This window comes from Vanacampus margaritifer, chromosome 19, assembly GCF_051991255.1.
Source record: "Vanacampus margaritifer isolate UIUO_Vmar chromosome 19, RoL_Vmar_1.0, whole genome shotgun sequence".
Taxonomy (NCBI): Eukaryota; Metazoa; Chordata; class Actinopteri; order Syngnathiformes; family Syngnathidae; genus Vanacampus; species Vanacampus margaritifer.
The window spans coordinates 14,495,681-14,509,119 of NC_135450.1; the positions used below are offsets into that span (position 1 = coordinate 14,495,681).

At 40.2% G+C, this 13,439-nt stretch overlaps 2 protein-coding genes across 5 annotated transcripts in view; one reads left to right on the forward strand and one right to left on the reverse strand.

Annotated features, from left to right (window-relative positions):
* Window positions 1–17: 17 nt before the first annotated feature.
* On the forward strand, window positions 18–1,838 carry rsph9 (radial spoke head component 9). Its single transcript, XM_077553652.1, has 5 exons — window positions 18–656; window positions 724–880; window positions 1,185–1,314; window positions 1,398–1,544; window positions 1,605–1,838. The coding sequence occupies exons 1-5, from the start codon at window positions 430–432 to the stop codon at window positions 1,763–1,765; spliced, it is 822 nt and encodes a 273-aa protein (XP_077409778.1). The 5' UTR covers window positions 18–429; the 3' UTR covers window positions 1,766–1,838.
* Window positions 1,836–13,439, reverse strand: part of mrps18a (mitochondrial ribosomal protein S18A) — a 92,328-nt gene continuing 80,724 nt past the window's right edge. For 3 of the 4 annotated variants that reach the window (XM_077553659.1, XM_077553656.1, XM_077553657.1), the window contains 5 exons: window positions 4,055–4,086; window positions 3,492–3,596; window positions 3,275–3,398; window positions 2,374–2,443; window positions 1,836–2,307 (listed from right to left, as the gene is read on the reverse strand). In XM_077553659.1, coding sequence (XP_077409785.1) covers window positions 2,163–2,307; window positions 2,374–2,443; window positions 3,275–3,398; window positions 3,492–3,596; window positions 4,055–4,086 — 476 coding nt within the window. In that variant the 3' untranslated portion in view covers window positions 1,836–2,162. Of the gene's footprint in view, window positions 2,308–2,373; window positions 2,444–3,274; window positions 3,399–3,491; window positions 3,597–4,054; window positions 4,087–4,243; window positions 4,446–13,439 lie in introns of those variants that run through there. The other variant, XM_077553655.1, reaches the window with a different exon arrangement.

The window sequence follows — 13,439 nt, forward strand, 5'->3', positions numbered from 1 at the left end:
GGGCACGTTTAGGAACCACGCGCCGGTTTACGGCAACAAAAATGCTTGTATTCTCCATAGTTGCAGTTTAATACATTCAACATGTAGTTTCTTTATTTTGGACGGCGCCGACATATTTAAATATTCGTTTTTTACTTGATGTCACCTAGCTACGTGCGTACCAATCAAATGGTTTGTTTCCATGTTGTCATGGTAACCAGGAAGTAACGCTCAAGCCGGCTGGTCTGAAAGTGACGGTAAAACCATTACTAGTCCATAGAAATCTGACGAGAACGACACCAAAGACGAACCATTAGCTAATGACTTGTGACGAGTGGGTTTATTGACATTTTAACAACCAAACCTCCTGCTCGGAAGCGTTGTCTGGCGTGAGCTAGCGGGCTAACAACGGTCCCGACAGCCATTGTAAACAACAACAAAAACAACATAATGGACGCGAATTCGTTGTCCTACTCGTTGGAGCTGGTTGCGGGTAGCGGGTGCATTTTGAACACGGAGCAAAGGGCAGCTCTACAAACGTCACTGATAATCCTGAAGAAAAACTACAAGTTCAATCGAGTGTTGTTTTGGGGAAAGATACTCGGTTTAAAGGAGCATTATTTCATCGCTCAGGGGAGAAGGGATGACGAGCTGAAGGACACGCAGCATTTCTACAGGTAACACGCCAATTAAATGTCATTGAAACCGCACGTTTGCCTAATTCATTGTGGCTCGGGCCTCCAGCTTCAACTGTATCGACTGGTTCCTGATCCCCTCGACCACAACAGAAATGATCGAAGACGTGTACAAAACAGCAAAGGGCCGATTCGAAGGCGACCCATCATTTGTGTACGAGTCCAGACAAGCAGAACGATCTGATCCTTCAGCGGAGGAGTCAACAGTGTGTACCAAACTGAATTATCAAATTTTGATGAGGAATTTGCAAACAGAAAGTGAAAATAGCACCCATGTTCAAATATTGTATTTAAAAAAACAGAGCCAAAACAAATAAATAAATATAAATTTTTGACGAATGAATTCCCAAATTGATCAAGCAATTTTGTACCGGAACTTTTCTGTCTGCCAATTGAAACAGAGGATGGCTGGCTACAGCAGGAAGTAAATCAACAACAAAAATGGCTACACAAGAACAAAAGCTGGCTCCAGAAATGAATCCGGTTGCACTTCATTTTGTTTGCATTCAGACCAAAGTGACGGAGGAGACGCGGCTGGCTGTGACGGTTCACCACATCAACGAGGAAGCTTCCGTAGTGCCACGGGGCGCCTTCATCAACAGCACGCACGGCGTCGTCCAGATTAATCGCAGCTTTGGCGGTAAGCGCGGCGTCCAATTGCTCTCTTGTGGGCGCGCAACAGTTGCTGGGCAGGAAAAAATGAAAGCGACGTCTGTCCCTTAGGTCTCTCTTACACTCAGGCGGGGAAACTTGAACATTTTCTTCACTTTGCTCAGCCCAATAACTTGAAGAAAAAATCTCTGTTGGAGATGGCTGACTTGAACCCCGCTTTGGACTTTCTGGATCCGCTGAGTGAGGACATTCCAAAAGGTGAGGAAGTACAGTGAAATAATGTAATGTGAATTAATTGTTCCAATCGTGTGTGTGTAGGATCGTGGAGTCTTCAGTTTGAAAGTGCCAACAAAGTGTGCGTGATTCGCAGCCTGCTGTGGTTGGGCCTGACTTTCTATCACGTGCCCATGACGCCGCTGCACGGATTCATCTACATCGGCTACGGGACCAAGAATTTAGACCTGCCTTTTATGCTTTAAAAGACGCATGTGGTGTATTGTCTTATAGTTTCATTCAATCTGAATGGTTATAAAAACAATGAATACAAAATGAGGTCAACAAAGCAGATTTTTATTTGCCCACTGATGGTACTTTAGTCTCCATTATACAACTGTATGGGCTTTTTTGGGGGACCAACCACGCAGATGGGAAGATGACACATTCATAAAAAAAAAAAGAACATAATATAAACCCTTTTTGTAGCTTATTTGCCTAATTTTAGGAAAACATGATGCAATTTTTTTTTGATGAAACCGAGGACCCCATGCACTTAAGTATTTGTGGGTTTTGTTTTAAAAATTGCATGGCAAGTTAAATCAAATAGTCTAACAGATTCCTCACCCCGATTTAAATCCGCAGTTCCATCAGCTGCAGCCTTCAGTGTTTCATGTAAAGGGGCTTGGGGCTGTACCGCACGTTGTCCTTGAGCAGAAGGCTTCCGACAGGCATGCGTTTCTTGCACCACTTTAGCCCGCGTTTGTAGATGGGCTTGACGGATTTGATAGACCAGCGGGTCAGGTATCTGCAGACAGACCAAGACTTTAGTCCAAGCGCATACGAAAAACAAAATGCTTTGAGTTGGTGTCACCTGTTGAAATGTGGTTTGGGCTTTGGGACGAGGCCCTCTGGAAGTTTTGGTCTATGGTTGGGAAGCAAACCTTGGAGGAGAAAAAAAAGCCGTAATCTGTGGACTGAGCAGTGAGCTTTGTTAAGTGCCACCATTTTTCTACTGGAACAACACAGGGATGTGATTTGACCAAAGTGAAATTATCTGAAAATTTAGCCGAGGGTCTGGGGGCCGCTAGGTCCAGCTAGGCTAGCTAGCGAAGCCCCCCGGAGCTCATGGGTTTTCCGTGTTTTTAAGTACTTTCAATGCACTCACATGACAAAGAAATAGACAAAACAACAGCATAAATTTTCAATGTATATTGAACTATCCCATATAAAATGGCAGTTTTAGTCAACTCAAAATCAGTCACATTCAAAAACATTGGACTGCCTTTGCTTTTAAAAACTATCACTGAGAATATCATCATATCTAACTAATGTGATTACTAAGTTAACACATAAATAATGTTGAAGAGTTCAAATTTCATGAACAAATAATTGTATCATGACCAAATGAAAAGTAACTCATATTAGAGCATACCACAAATGTCTTTGTTATAGCAGAAGATGTTATCTGTCGGAGTCATGTGCATACACAATGAACTACAAAAAAAAAATTAAAAATCGGAATATTTTTTTTTGGGGGGGAGATAAAAAAAAAGCGGAATTCCGCGAATTAGCGGAAAAATCACATCCCTGAGAACAACAAGAAAGAATGACAATGCAGACTATAATGAAAACATCTGAGGACGTAGCAAAGAGCTATGTGGAACCCCACCTGCGTCTATCTACAGGAGTTCCTGCGTAAATATTTGTATGAAAAACACTTCCAGGCCATAAGTATAAAACATCATTGAAGTGAGGGAGTAATCAATACACACCTGCTCTGTGAGCCATCTGCACACACACGGCAATCTTGTAATGCTCCTCTGGACAAAGGCCGGTGATTTTTTTGGGCAGGATCCCTCCATTTGATCTGATGAACTGACTGAGCAGCAACACATCCTGTCAAGGTATAGGTGAGAGACAGAAAAAAAATAATAATGCTTTTAGAGGTGACTTAGTTATTACTAATCACAGAATATAAATTTAATTTACCGTGTAGTTGTATTTATTCTGCAGGTTCCATCTATAGATAGGACACTTGGCGGTGGGGTTTGGAGGTTCAGGTGCAACTGCAGCGTCTAATATTTTCCCTTCAATCTGACAGACATTTGTTTTTTTAATTAATTTGACACATTTGCAGCTGTTAACATATTTAGTTTGTCTTAGTTGATTGTCCTTCACTAAAAGGCATATCTATGTGCGTGGTTCCATTTAATGCATAAATCCGATTTAAATCATTTGCTAACATTTTAAGCTCATCCAACTAAGTTTTGAGTTTTTAACACATTTAATGGTGCTCCACTAAAATGAATGCAAATAATCACAAAGTGACAATCACACTTCAGTACAATTAGCTGGCAAAGTTCAGTCAGTATAAAATGCAAGTAAAATAAATTTCGCACTGCAGTTCTATAACAAAATATACATTTAGGACATCCCATCTACATGAATAGCAACATTTTTTTTATGTTTAATAAATTGGTAAAAAGCATACTGCATGTCAAGAACATAACATATAACAATAAAGTCATTAATAGTTGGATAGTTGTACTTACGGTCACAATTTTGCCCTCACGCTTTTCCACAACTGCAGAAATAAACAGAGGGAAACATTTCATTGTGGCACCTTAATATTTAGATAATTGAAAAAGCAACAATGACGCATCTTGTTGAAATTCATGTCCATGTTATCCAGCGTACTAGCTCACACACAGCATTCTTAAAACTGCGTTAAACCGACTCACCTTGCCGGATTCCTCTCCGCTGACAAACCGAATGCGCCAATTGTGGCACTTGTATCCTTTGCAGCGCATTTAAATGTCCGCTAATGCCACAGTTAAAGGCCTTAAATGAGCTCCAGACGGACCGCAGCAGACTGCGGGCCGCCATGTTGGATTTCTGACCTTGCTCGCTTCCGTTGACGAGATTAAAAACAGCGACGCGAGCGGTCAGTGTGTGCCATTGCCGCCTCCGGGTGAGGTAGGAAGAGCAATATATGATCCTAAACAGGACATTTGTCTTTGAATGACTTGTAAATTGAGTCTCCGCACTGACATTGTAGTATTTTAAGAGTGAAACGACACAACCAAATCTATATTTTGTTATGTGCCTACTTCTAAAAAGGGTCTATAAGCAAGCCATTCTGCACTGTTTGTTAACAAAGGGGCTAACTAAAAAATTAAGCAAGGTTAAACAGCAAAAATAACACTGACACAACAGGAAGCACTGTAAAAAAAAAAAAAAAGGGTTGCAAGGATGAAATCTGATTTGTTAACGAAACAGTCTAATTGCTAATACTGTACATTAAGTTACATTGGCCAGCAATCCTGATAGTTAATGGCTTGAATGAACATGTGGACTGAGGATAGAATGAGGCTGAAATCTGAATAGACAAAAAAAAAACTAACATCCAAATGCAAAAGTTAGTTAAGTTAGTCAAACTAAATAAGAAAACAAAGAGCGCACACAATGTGAATTTAAAACAACTACATAACTTAGCTCTAAGTCTGCTAACTTAATGCTAATTCTAACATAACCTATGTGGCTGAACACAAATATTAGAGCAACACATGAAGGCAGACAATAAGTCTTATACTGTATTCTTTATCCTGTGCCAAGGATGATTATATGAATCCCACTTGAGTTCTTTGCAGGAGACGCACCGTCGCAATATGATTTACCGCGGCATCCAGGCAGAAAAGTTAGTGTGAGGTAAGTTTGAATTGGACTTTATACTGCCCCCAAGCCAACTGTTTGAGGCAGATTGCCACCTCACACTGAGCCTGATGTCTGTTGCAGTTTTCGCTTTAGCCCTTCTCCATATGGAAAGCGCCATGAGATAACTTCTGTTGTGAATTGGTCCTATATCAATAAAATGGACTTGGACCCGAGCTTCAATTACCCCATACTTTGCAAATACAATCCACTTTGAGTTTCTTGAATTTATCCTTTCCTGGCTTTCAAGCAACCGTCTACACAGCAAAGCGGAAATTCCTTTTCGTTCTCAAGATTTATTGATACCTATAGGGACTTTTATCAGAAACATGTCCCCCCGGAAGGATGTGCAACATGGGTCAAGATGTAAATCGAGCTAATCTATGATCACAGCTTTGAAGCAGAATGCTGGCTCAAAATTAAACACAAGGGAGAATATCACAATGCGTATTTCCGAGGAAAAGCACTTCTCAGAAATGTTTAAGTGTAAATATTAATAATGCAAGAACAAGTTCAAGCATATGTCTTCAATGACTATTTAAATATTATGCACAAGGGGAATAAATGCAAAAAATTTATGGCGTCCTTTTTGTGTTTGTGTTGCATGGAATCTAAAAACAAAGATGAGGTCAGGCTGCTTTACTCGTACTGGGTTGGGGGGGGGGGGGGTGAACAATATGGTCAACAGTGGTTGTGAAACAAGATGCTGGTTCGGTCTTTAAAAAAAAAAAGCCTCAGTGGGGAGAAAGAGTTTTTCTTGCTCTTGAGAACACCGTGCTTTTAACTTTTCTTTTTTTTTTTTTTTGCCGTTATCACATCGCCAGATCTGCTTGGATCGAGCCAGCAGGCATTTTAGCTGCGTGGGCACAATAGCTTTCTTTATTTTGTTTTTCACCTTTGATTGTCATCGACTTTGAATGTCTCAAATGTAAAACAAAACAACGACGACAGAAAAAACATCGCAGCGCCACGGGACATCGATCGCATCACTGGGAACGAGACAAGCTAGCTAGCAACAATAATGGAGAACAAGCGTCTCCTGTCTTTATCTCTCAATGTAAGCATGAGGGTAGCATAATGTTATCGGGAGTCTTTAATTTGGTTATTTCTAGCCACCTATCTTAAAATGTTACGATAAGACTGCAATTGAGAACACCGAGAGCAGCAATCAAACAAATGACTAGCTTAGCTAATGGCTAATCAAATGCTACATTAGCTAATAGCGAGAATTTACCTGTATGTTTTGTTTGTTTGTTTGTTTTTCAGATTAGATGGAGAATCTGGATATCACAAGACACAACACATTTGCTTTGAAACATTCTGGGCGCCGACAACATCGAAATTCTCTTAAATAAGATCATGGATGGTGAATATCTTGCTTCTCTGAATCTGTTGCGTCGTTGATGCTCCCTGGTTCACGTTCCTCCATGTCACCGCTGTCCCTTTTTTTTCCTGCCTAATGAGTCCCCAATATCTCAGTCAATCACGATTTCAACTACATTTGACTATACATCTATTTATGAATTTTTTTTTTTACATTTTATCGTCACCCACAGAGGTAAAAAAAAAAATTCAACAAGCATATTGTGACAAAGAATAGCAGAATACAAATGTATAAATGCTCAACTAAAGTACGGAACTGAAAAATCTATTAAGGTTCAGAAGTACACGTATTTTTCTTTAACATTACACTGTCAACAGTTACTTGTTTTTGTCCTTGTGTCTATGCGTGTAATGTTTCTTCTTTACAAAGTTGCCAACTACTGGCTCATTATAGCATTTTTTTTTAGCTTTTGCAGATCCATGTCCAATGTTGTCATCCAAAATGAAAGGCAAAGGAAGAAACGTTCCCATTTTCACTCAGCGATTGTCATCCATTGCATTGTTGCTGACGTGATTGATGAGGTGTCTTCTAATCTAAGCAACAGAGGAGCATGAGCGTGCATTTGCGTGAGGTATTAAACAGAGAAACAGTCTGTTGAAAAACAGATGTATAAATACAGCGAGTCGCCACTATTTCACGGTTCATCGTTTGCGCCATACGTCGATTTTTAAGCGATTGCTTTATGTTAGCAATAAGCGAGAAGACTTTTGTTATTATATGGCTTGGCTGAACATTTGTGTTTAAATCAGTCCTCCTCAAATAGGGGGTCCAATACCAGGGAACATGTTTTTTTTTTTAGAGGTGTCAAAATTAGTGCGTTAAGTTTGAGTTAATTTAAAGTTCCTTTATTGCAACACATTTTTTAAATGCGCGATTAATGACCGCCCCCTTGAAAAGCCTGTACTGGGGAAATTCCAGTCGCAATGAAGCGGACACGTCTACATCAAAATTTGGCAGTAATTGATGTAATAATAATGGATATATTTGTGGAGAAGTTGTGTTTTACAATTTCAAAAATGTGCAGAATTTCAAATTACTTCATGTTAAAGATTAGATAGCTCTAAATGAAGATTAGATAGCTCTTAATGAAAAGAACAATGCACTGAGCTGTCACCAATGTCTTAGAAATGCAATTATGCCATCTAGTGGCAGAAAAATGACCTCAACACAAAAATCAATATCACACTCATTTTTTTACAGTACAGTACATCTTTTAAACTAAATTTTATGAATTATGAAATTACTGTATCAATGACTAAAAGATGCAGTCATATTTCTATTAGTTTAACATTTTTTTCCCACTTTTATGTTAAGAGTATAAAAAGTTAGAAGAAAAAAAAAATTGTACATTTTATTATACATTTAGTATATATATAAAATTTGCGATTAATCGTGAGTTTACTATTAAAGTAATGCGATTAGTTACGAATTTTAATCGCCTGACACCCCTAGTTTTTTTTTTTTAATGATGCCGTACTAAAAGAATGTGTAACTGCACATCCACTACAGTAGGTGGCAGTGGCGCTCCTCACTGTAAGTATTAGCTCTGGTACACAGTAAAGCATGACATGGCATGAAACCAAAACAATGCAAATGTCACCAAAAACATTTATTGCCAGTAAGGAAAAACACTTCCTGGTCTATTCTTTTGTCTCGCCAACAGATGTCTTGCCTCGGCGTGCTAAATACAAACACGACACCAGAAGGGACATGTTGGGTTAATGGGCAAAAAAATGGGACAAATTCTTCAAATGGCGTTTTTAGCGTGGGGAGGCGCGCACTGAGATGCAAATGGGATTGTCTCATTTGCGTCGAAGAGAGGCCTGATAGATTAGCATCGGGCCGCCGCCACAGAAGCGCCATTGTCTCCCGTCATCAGGTCTCTTTGTCGGCCACACTGAAGCCGTCGCATTCCTGGAGGGAAGTCCCAAATATTGCATCGAAAGTGTCTGGCCACCTCCTCGCCCGCCTTTGATATTCAAATGAAACATGGCCCCGTACAAACAGGCGCCGCAGCCAAAGTAAATCAGATAGGATTCCCCCTCAGATGAAAAGAGCTCGGCTGACATTCTCACAGCGAGGGCCGAGGAACAACTGAAGCCATGTTGCCTCGATGTCATGGTGGGAAGTTATTGCTTTGTGGAAAAGGTTAGCGTTTTCACCTCACTTCCCAGCGCTCAGCGTGGCGCGAGCAGATGAGCTGAGAATCTCCGAGCGCGCCCACGAAAATGAATCCGCCTGCCCCGCCCGGTGGCCGGCCGCATTCCCCATTTATTGTCACGCCGCTCGCTTTGTTTGACCGTGAACGTTTTGAATGTATAGAAAAAGCTCAGGCGTCTACTGAGGGGCCCCAATACATATAGGGACCATAAGAGGGGAGCTGGCAGAGCCAAAACTGCTGGGCATCACATGGTTGGAAGAAATAGCCCTCGGCCATGTACATGGAAACAATAACAATCGGTTTGCCACATGTCCATATTCTATAATCGTCTACTTTGGGTAGAAGGCGGGGGTTCACCCTGGACTGGTCACCAGCCAATCAGAGGGCACATATGGATACATTTCATTCAGCTGTTTGCGTCAAAGACAAAGTGAGTTGTGACACGCAACTAGCCTTGCTAGCATTAGCCATTACTTGTTTCGCCTATAGCGAGCTATTTCTGCTACAGGAAGTGGTACACTTAGTCTTTCAGAATAAGAGCATTATTCAGGAAGTGGCATGCTAACGGCGTAAATGTTGCTACCTTAACCCCTGGGCGTTATTTTATTTTGAAATGGCTTGGTCAGAACCAACAAAAAAAGCCAAAAAATGGTCAAATAACGCCCAGGGGTTAACAGTGTTTATGTATTTAAGTAGGGATACGTCCACTGATACTGATACCAAGTACCGATACCACAGGTCATTTGGTAAATGAAATCTAAACAAAACAAAAAACAATGACATATAATTTTAAATAAATACTTTTTCTTAAAATTGCATGAAACTAATGGCACATTTTTATTCCATTTAATTTATTATTATTGGTTCCTTATTGTAAAATGGCCACAAAATAGCTGTCGCGAGTACCAATACCTTGAAATAAGGCCAGGTATCGGCCCAATACGACCTGGTATCAGTTCTCACCCATCCCAAGTGTAGCCTACTTATTTGATTATTATTGTTTACTCTACGTTTATATTGACCAATGTAGTAATTTTTTACCACACTAAAAGTGTGGAGCCGTAATTCCTAATATATATATGCTCATTTATTTATTTTTTCTCTCAACTTCCCTCCTGACTCGACTTGATTTGACAGGGGTCATGTTTTGTTTACATTCAACTATTTATTTGAATTTATGTCAAAGTGGAAATTCAGTTTGCAATCGTGTTGTTTTTGAATGAAAATGACATTTTGTTTTGAATGTGACGGTGGCTTGACTTTGACTCATTAAAAAATGTATCCGTGGGGGGATTTCAGATTTAAATTTGAGTACTTCTGAGTTGGAGTCCATGAACCTAACATGCCTTTGCAATGTGGAAGGAAAATGGAGGACAAGAAATAAACCTGGAACCTTTGACTGCGAGGCTAATGACATATACTATTGTTCTGCCCATCTAAAGTCTTTTTAAATAACACTTGTCCTTATTAGGGTTGTGCATGAGGTCAACTTCAGGGCAGAGGCAGGGTACACCCTGGACTGGTCGCCAGCCAATTGCGGGGCACATATAGCCGTACAACCATTTAATTGGACAATTTAGAGTCTTCAATTAAGCGTTTTTGGAATACGGAGCAATACGTAGTAACCCGACGTGAACCCACCAAGCAATGCGGACTGAATCGACACTTGAACCCGGTACCTCACCGCTCTAATGCAGATGTGCCTCTTGCCTTCAAACGTCTTTTCATTTGGACCCAAAACGTTGGCGTGATGGCGAGTGAGACATTTTTGGAGGGAAGCGTACTAATCTGGCAAAAGATTTGCCTTATCCCAAAACAGACGTCCGCTCATTCCCATGCGGGTGGAATGCGAAGATTTGCTGCCGACCAGATTGATGGTATGCAATTAAGGGCCCCGGGGCTGTCACTAAGAGGCTTTGCTGCGTGATTAACTCGTGAGGTCCGTTGCATCCAAAGAGGTCAACTGAACACAATTAGCCTATTTCAAGGGGATGACTCGGGTTTGAAGGCGCCCGCTGCTCGGAGAAGGAGAAAAAAGAAGCGGACAAGTGGAAACAGGTTGGGCCCAGATCAAGGCCTCGCGCTCATGTGTCATCGTCTCCTCTCAGCGAAGGTTCCGTGAAGGTGACAGGAATCCTTATTCAGCCAAGTATAACCCCCCCAACCCCCTGCGCTTTTTTTTGGTCTTCTCAGCCAATAGTCTTCCCACACTCATCACAACGCTGGCTTCTTCAGTAGATGTGTTGCTTTGAAGAGGCTCTTATCCTTATTTCCCCCCCCCCGGCCCTGCTGGCCGAGCTCTCTGTTCCGAGCTCCCCCTGCCTCGTTCGCTCCCGTATGATCACATTCCCTGCGTCAGGAAGGCCTCCGAATCCAATTTTCATGCAGGTTGCATTGCCAGTGATACAATGGCTCCCATAGCCCCAAAGAGGCCCTCTTCCAATGTTTTGAAACACTTCTTCAGACGTCTCCCCCTGTCATGATTTTTTCAGGGGGAGGGGGGGGGGGGTCGCTTAGGACATGTCCACATGAACACGTGTTGTATAGTTTGCAAGGGAATTCGGTGATTTGAGTGCACATAGAACGAGAGTTGCGGACGGCGGAGAAAGTGGGCTTACAGACCAGGGTGAAAACCGACAGACTAGAGGAGCACTTTACAATCATATTTACGTGACAAAATCATTTTTGTATGTCCTAGATCAGTGGTTCTCAACATTTTTTTTAAAAGTACCCCCTAACAAGCGCAAAGCATTTTGGGGTTTAGAAAAAAAAAAAAACTCCATTTGTATTGGTCTCTCCTGAACTATTTGGAAATAAAAACATAAATAAAAAATATAATTATAAAATAGATGGGCGGCTAATGATTTGTGTACATAAAAATAATAATCAAAGTAAAATGCCCTCTCTTGGGAGCATAGTAAACATCTGTTCACAAAAACAAATAATTAACTTAATTATAAATACATATTTATAAAAATAATTTAAACATTAATTACTGTTAAATATTTGCCGTCAAAAATTATCAACATAAAGTGTCAGACCTGTTCTCAAAAGGAAACAACTTAATTATAAATAAATATTTGTCCACCCCAAAAAATAATCAACATAAAGTGTCCTCTTTTGGATCATGGTAGAGATCTGTTATCAAAAAGAAATAATTAACTTAATTGTTTTCAAGTGATTGACAGGTGACGAGAGGCGGGACGTGACAAGTTGGGTCGAACCATTCTAGTATGTGGGGGGAGAATCCGGGTTTTTAAAAGAATGAAATTGACTAGCCTATATTATTATAATTTCCTGAAATATTCAATGAATTCAATAATTATTTTTGAAATGATTTTTGCATGGATTAAAAAATAAATAAATAAATAAAATTAATTTAAGCAATCTGGCTCTGTGAGGACAAATCTAAAATCTGATTATTTAAAGACACTCAAACTAGCTCGGTGCCACTCATAACTTTGACCATTGTAAGGTAAATAATAAAAAAAATCCATTCCCCGTAATATGTCTCCTGTAAGGAATTTTTTTATTTCCACACTGATGTTTTAAAAAAAAAAATTCTGTTTAAAAAAAACAAAACTGTGTCATGTAAAGCAACCCTTAGTCTGCTAGACCACCTGCAGGTAGCGTCTTCCTCTGCTTGAGTTGTGTTTGTGCGCCCTTTTCCAGGGGTCAAACCCCCGCCCCCCCCCTTCACGGCGTCTCAGAACAAGTAAATCAACAAGAAAGCCTCTCGTCAGGGATGGACGCTCAGGTTTCTGGTCCTCTTTAGCGAAAGAAGGTTAGCGGAGCGGCGCGGCGCGTTGAATTGTGCGCCACTTGCAAGCATGCACTTCACTTTCGCCTTGTGTGGACGTTGCTATGGCGCCTGCAGTGGTATTTGGAGTCCCTTTACTCAAACGTAATGTTTAAATGATGCCGCAGTTGTCACTTTTAAGACTGTGTCCACTCACATCCTTCTTCAATCTCGACGTACAAAAGCACTGGACTCACTAGAGTTGATGATTTTTAGAATCTTAATTACACAGGCGGGGGGGCGGCCAACTCATTTTTGTCACAAGCCATTTTGTAGTTATGGTTCCCCTCCTTAGGTTGTCTATCTATCTATTGTATTATTGCATGTATTTATCAATCTATTAGATTGTAGGCAATGGAGTTCCCAGCAGGGGGCAGTGGTGATTGCCAGGTAGGGCTAAACACAGGGGTCAGCAACCTTTCCAGTCAAAAGAGACATTTTAGGACAAATAGACTACAAAAGCTGGAGCAGTAAAAGGTTTAAACATTGTGATGAAGGAAGCAATGTGTTAGTGTTAGAGATGCACCATAACTGAAAATTATGCAGCATCTAATATGTAGACATTCTTTTGTCTTCTTTTCTTAATTTTTATTTATTTATTTTTTCATGGTTTGTTTTTCATATATTTTTAGATTTTCTGCCTCTCTGTCAAATTTCTGACATTTATGGACATAATATGGTAATTTTCTGCCTTTCTTCTTCCTTTTTTGGACACGTTATGGCTATTTTTGACATTTTTTTGCCAGCAAATTTATAGACATTTCATGGTAAGTTTGTGGACATTTTATAGTTACTTTTTTTTAAATGTTTTAATTTCTGTCTTTTTCTTCTTCTTTAAAATAAATAAATAAATGAATAAATCATATTTTTTCTGACTTTTTT

Excerpts from the sequence above, each read along its gene's own strand:
- rsph9 (XM_077553652.1), top strand. The coding sequence starts at position 430 with ATGGACGCGAATTCGTTGTCCTACTCGTTGGAGCTGGTTGCGGGTAGC. Across the intron at positions 881-1,184 it reads CTTCAGCGGAGGAGTCAACA|ACCAAAGTGACGGAGGAGAC; the intron begins GTGTGTACCAAA and ends GTTTGCATTCAG. Across the intron at positions 1,315-1,397 it reads GATTAATCGCAGCTTTGGCG|GTCTCTCTTACACTCAGGCG; the intron begins GTAAGCGCGGCG and ends TCTGTCCCTTAG.